This window comes from Poecilia formosa, unplaced genomic scaffold (assembly GCF_000485575.1).
Source record: "Poecilia formosa unplaced genomic scaffold, Poecilia_formosa-5.1.2 Scaffold142, whole genome shotgun sequence".
NCBI lineage: Eukaryota > Metazoa > Chordata > Actinopteri > Cyprinodontiformes > Poeciliidae > Poecilia > Poecilia formosa.
Genome location: NW_006800081.1, coordinates 437,481 through 442,695, shown reverse-complemented (window position 1 = coordinate 442,695; position 5,215 = coordinate 437,481). Strand labels below are relative to the sequence as shown.

Sequence of the window (5,215 nt, the reverse complement as noted above, 5' to 3'; positions counted from 1 at the left end):
AGCAAGGCTCTGGAGAACTTGTCGACACAAGGAGGAGGTAATTAAGCCGTTTCATTCCAGTGTTTTGTACCTGTGGCACATCTAAAAACTGCAGGACAGCAGCCCTCGAGGACTGGAGTTTGACACCCCTGTTTTAGTCACTGGTTCAGATTCTGTCAGAGTCTGACCATTAACACCTGCAAAAATATTAATACAATTATAGCCTGGGACTCAAAAAACATCTAATTCCAACTTAGGTTAGCAGAAAATGTTCACCTGTCCAGCAGACAGCTAACAGCAGCAGTGATGTCCTGCAGTGCATCATGTTGAACTGAGTATCTTTTCTCTGCTGTTATCACTTCAGGGGGTTTAAAACATGATTAGTTCATCAGTTTTGCATGAACTCCTCCTCAAAGGGAAGAGATTGAATCATGTGATGTTTTGTCCAAATTTAGATGTCAGCATTGTCAGCAATCATTCGTCACATAACTTGTAATCATCTATAATTTCATCACAAAAACAAACAAAAATTAACACAAAAGCATAAAGTGGTACAACCAAAGAAAACCTTCTTGATTCATTTTAACATAACTTCTAATTAAGTATGCTGTAAAATAATGTTAGCTGTAGAACCAATATATTTACAATGAAATCTAAAGACATTGTTTTGTAGAAAAAGTTAAAACTACATTTAATAAGATTGCTGGAATTACAGTCTTATTTTTAATTGGCTTTTTCATTGCCACACTATTTAATAGTAAAGCAATGTTAAAATCAGCAGTTGTGTTGGAGATCCAGCAAAAAATGTCTGAAACACAAAAAGCTTGTTGAAAATGTCTGAGGATCAGGAGCAAAACGATAAAAATCCTGAGGCGGTACAGGTCAGGGTGTGGGATTCTCCTGGTCTTTTATTCGCTGGTTCGGATTCTGTTAGAGTCTGAGCATGGCTTCCTATTGTGGTGGGATGGTGTTCCACCCTCCCCCACTCTGCGCACCGGGTGCAGCAGGGAGCGCACCATTGATTGGTGTGCGGGGCAGATGCCTATATAGTTGGGCGGGCCGCTGCAAGGTGCGTGCGTCTTTGTTTCTCCCGCTGTTGCTGCGGTCGGCGGCTACATGTCGGCTTCAGTGTAACAACTCAGTCTTTTTTTTTTTTTTTCCTGTACGTATAAATTAAATTTGCAATTCTAGAATTTTTTCTATTTTGTTTTGTTGAAAGTTTATACTTGTTGGAACAGAACTTTATCTTCATGTTCTTGCAGTCTGAGGTCACTGCAGCAGTAATTCAAACATGGTTCTAAAAACAACCAGTAAAACCTCCTGGATCTGCTCAGTCTGAAGGTTTTACTAACTAGTGAAAGTTTTATGCTGCTGTTATTTGTTAACTAATTAACAGTATGTTATAATATAGATTTGCTATGGTTAATTACATACATTGTAACATTTGAAAAATTACACTATCAGTTGTTATTCTACAATTAATAATGTAATATGGAAAACAATTCTGTTCACCATTTTATTTTTATCCATGTTTCTTTGATTAATGTTACTTTGAGGAATTTTTGCCAATAATATCAACACTAGCAAGTTGAGCAGAAGGTCTGCAGAGGAAGTGGCAGATGGAGGAAGTTTTTGTATGAACCTCCTGCTTCCCTGTGTCACTGTGCCTCTCGAGCACAGTAATACACAGCTGTGTCCTCAGCTTTCAGCTGGTTCATCTTCAGATAGATTTTACTATTGGAGTCATCTCTGGAGATGATGAATCTTCCCTGGACTGATTGGGAGTAATATATTGGAGAACTGTAAGTGTCTATGTAGGCGATCCATTCCAGTCCTTTTCCAGGCGCCTGTCTGACCCAGCTCATTGCATAGCTGCTAAGCGTGAACCCAGAAGTCGTACAGGTCAGGGTGTGAGATTCTCCTGGTCTTTTAGTCGCTGGTTCAGATTCTGTCAGAGTCTGACCACCAACACCTGCAAAATTGTAAACACAATTATAGCCCGGGACTCGATAAAAGTCTAATTCCAACTTTAGCAGAAGATGTTCACCTGTCCAGCAGACAGCTAAGAGCAGCAGTGATGTCCTGCAGTGCATCATGTTGAACTGAGTCTTTTTACTTCGCCAGTTTTACTGCTTGGTATTTAAAACTGTGTCAGTTCATCAGTTTTGCATGAACTCCTCCTCAAAAGGAGGAGATGGAATCATGTGATGTTTCGCTCGAATTTTGGCAGCAAAAGTCGCACAACTTTTAATCTTCTATAAAATCATTAAAAAACAAATACATAATTAACAAACAAAGGCATAAAGTAGTACAACAAAATATATGTATCTTGATTCATTTATTGCTCCTATTTAGCTCTGCTCTAAAATTAAGGCTTGCTGAATAACTATTATCTTTATAACAAAATATAGACATTGCAATGTTTTAAAGAAAAGGTTTACCAAATAGATTAAAACAGTAAATTTAATAAGATTGCTATGGTTACAGTTTTCTTTTTAATTGATTTCATGATTGCCCCAATCTTAGATATTAAAGCAGTTTTTGTCAACAATTGTTTTGGAGCATCTACTGAAGTTTTCTGAAACACAAAATGTTTGTTGAAATTTTTCAGCATCAAGAGCAAAAAGATAAAAACCAGCTGCTTCAATCTAGTTTTACTTCTTATTTCAATATTTTCTTTTGTGATAATAAGAATCTTATGGAAGGGCTAAAAATTCAAAGTATAAAATGTAATTCATGATTTATTTGAATTCAAGTGTTACTTCACAGTCTGAAACTTTAAGTCTAACAGATCAATGTTTATTGTTGCTGGAAGTTTTTGTACAACTGCTCAACCAACTTCAGTCACTGTGTCTGTCGAGCGCAGTAATAAACAGCTGAATCTTCAGTTTTCAGACTGTTCATCTGTAGATACACCTGCTGTTTGTCGTTGTTTCTGGAGATGGTGAACCGGCCTCGAACTGATGCAGAGTAATACTGGTCACGACCAGTGGGCTGACTAACGAGAGCAACCCACTCCAGTCCTTTCCCAGGAGCCTGTCTGATCCAATGCATTGCATAATCTGGGAATGTGAATCCTGACGCGGTACAGGTCAGGGTGTGGGATTCTCCTGGTCTTTTAGTCACTGGTTCAGATTCTGTTAGAGTCTGAGCATGGCTTCCTATTGTAAAAATTGAAGACGTAATTAATATGTTAGTAAGATAAAATCAAATATTTTCAAATAAAATCAGGGTAAATCATCACCTGTCCAAAAGACAGTTAAAAACAGCAGCACTGTCCTGTAGTCCATCATGTTAACCTCAGTGTCTCTGATCTCTGTAGGAACCTGCATAAATACAGCTGAGCTTTACATTAACTCCTCCTCACAGGAAGAAACGAGGCACTGAGAGAAATGTTAACTTAATGAAAAAAAATATTGATCTAGAGTCAGCATCTGTCTGACTCCTGTAGAATGTTAGATAAAACCAAGAAGAAAATATCTTGGTTGGGTGAATACAGACAATATGTTTATTTATTTATTTATTTATTTATTTATTTATTTATTTATTTATTTATTTATTTATTTATTTATTTATTTTTCACAGACTATTGATTGTGTCATTTAAAGTTATTTTTTTTTTAATTCTGTTATTATTAATGCTTATTCCCAAACTTTACAAAATCAATAAAATGGCAGATTAAAGATTAAAGCAAACATGTTGAAATAAATTATAGTGAGTAGCTATGTATTAAACTTAAAAATTCAAAAATGTTTAAATCTTGTTACTATCAGTGTTCTGAGGACCCCTGGTGGTGACTCTTTTGCATGTTATGTCTAATGAGCCATTTTGTTGTCTGAGAAATGTATATGATGAACCAGAAGCTGCTTGTGCTCAAACATTTTTACAATATAAAGTATTTGTTGACATGAATTGCCTCACAATCTGACCATATTATCGCAGACATGGTCAGATTATGGAATAGATTTATCAATATGCCAGACCATAGATTAACAAAACATATTTTTCTTTGGGATTTCATAAAGTTCTTGGGCCAGACAAATGGAGGAGAAAACTGAGAAGGCAGATATTTAGTACATTTTTAGGAATAAATTAAAATGTAATATTGAATAGCTTAAACAGTTTTATTTTGAAGTTTATAAACGTAAGTGGGCAGTTGATATCTTACAAAAACCAAAATTATGCTTATCCTTATATTTTACTAAAGGATGCCGATGATCTTCAGCCATATTTATCATGAAACTTGTCAACAAAACGACGGTCCATGTGCGCCCAGTTCAGATCTGGCACTTTGCCTTTGGCTTTTGGAAGCTCGACGTTTTCATTTAGTTCCAGAGGAAGAACCAAAAATTTTCTTTGTGTGATTTGTAGGAAACTGAGAGTGAAGTGCACTTTTTGTTTTATTGTCCCTTATACTTGACATTAAGAAATTATTTATTTACTAAAGTACTTGATGTTTATCCAGATTTATTTTATTTAACGGATGAGAATAGACATATAAATATTTGTTGTTTCAGCTAGCAGAGTTTATTTTGAAGGCCTGGCAATTTAGAAAGAGGATGCTTTTTGTTTGAAGGATATTTATTTCTGTCTGTTTTAATGTGTCTTGTAAGGCTATGTTGGATGTGCATCTGTAAAAGGGTGTAAGACACATATAAAAATAAAGACTACTACACATACAATATAGATAAATAAAGTGATTTTTCTTGACTTTATTAGCTACATTGCTGATAGCTGAACAGTCAGATATGATCAAACATGATGCCTATTATGTTTATTCTTCTATTTGTCTCAGTGTCAGATTATTCACTGTTTCTGAAACAGAATCACATTTACAGTCTTACACAGGAAGATATTGAAAAGCTCCGTTCAGATAACTTTGAAGGCACTTGAGGTTTTTGTACAGCTGCTGAACCAACTTCAGTCACTGTGTCTCTCGAACGCAGAAATAAACAGCAGAATCTTCAGTCTTCAGGCTGTTCATCTGCAGATGCACCTGTTGTTTGATGTTGTCTCTAGAGATGGTGAACCGGCCTCGAACTGACTGAGAGTATAATGTGCTGCCACCACTTTCACTGACATAAGCAAGCCACTCCAGTCCTTTCCCAGGAGCCTGTCTGATCCAGTTCATCTCATAGCTTCTGAATGTGAATCCTGAAGCTGTACATGTCAGCTTGTGGGATTCTCCTGGTCTTTTAACCACTGAATCAGATTCAGTCAGAGTCTGACCATCAAC

At 36.2% G+C, this 5,215-nt stretch overlaps 1 protein-coding gene and 1 gene segment (V, D, J or C); both read right to left on the bottom strand.

Annotated features, from left to right (window-relative positions):
• LOC103145434 (uncharacterized) overlaps positions 1 to 5,215 on the bottom strand; it is a 277,103-nt gene that overhangs the window by 265,226 nt on the left and 6,662 nt on the right. The window lies entirely within an intron of this gene.
• On the bottom strand, positions 1,602 to 2,090 carry LOC107837438 (Ig heavy chain V region 914-like). The segment is given in 2 exon segments: positions 1,602 to 1,951; positions 2,027 to 2,090. Coding segments are annotated over 2 exon segments (363 nt in total).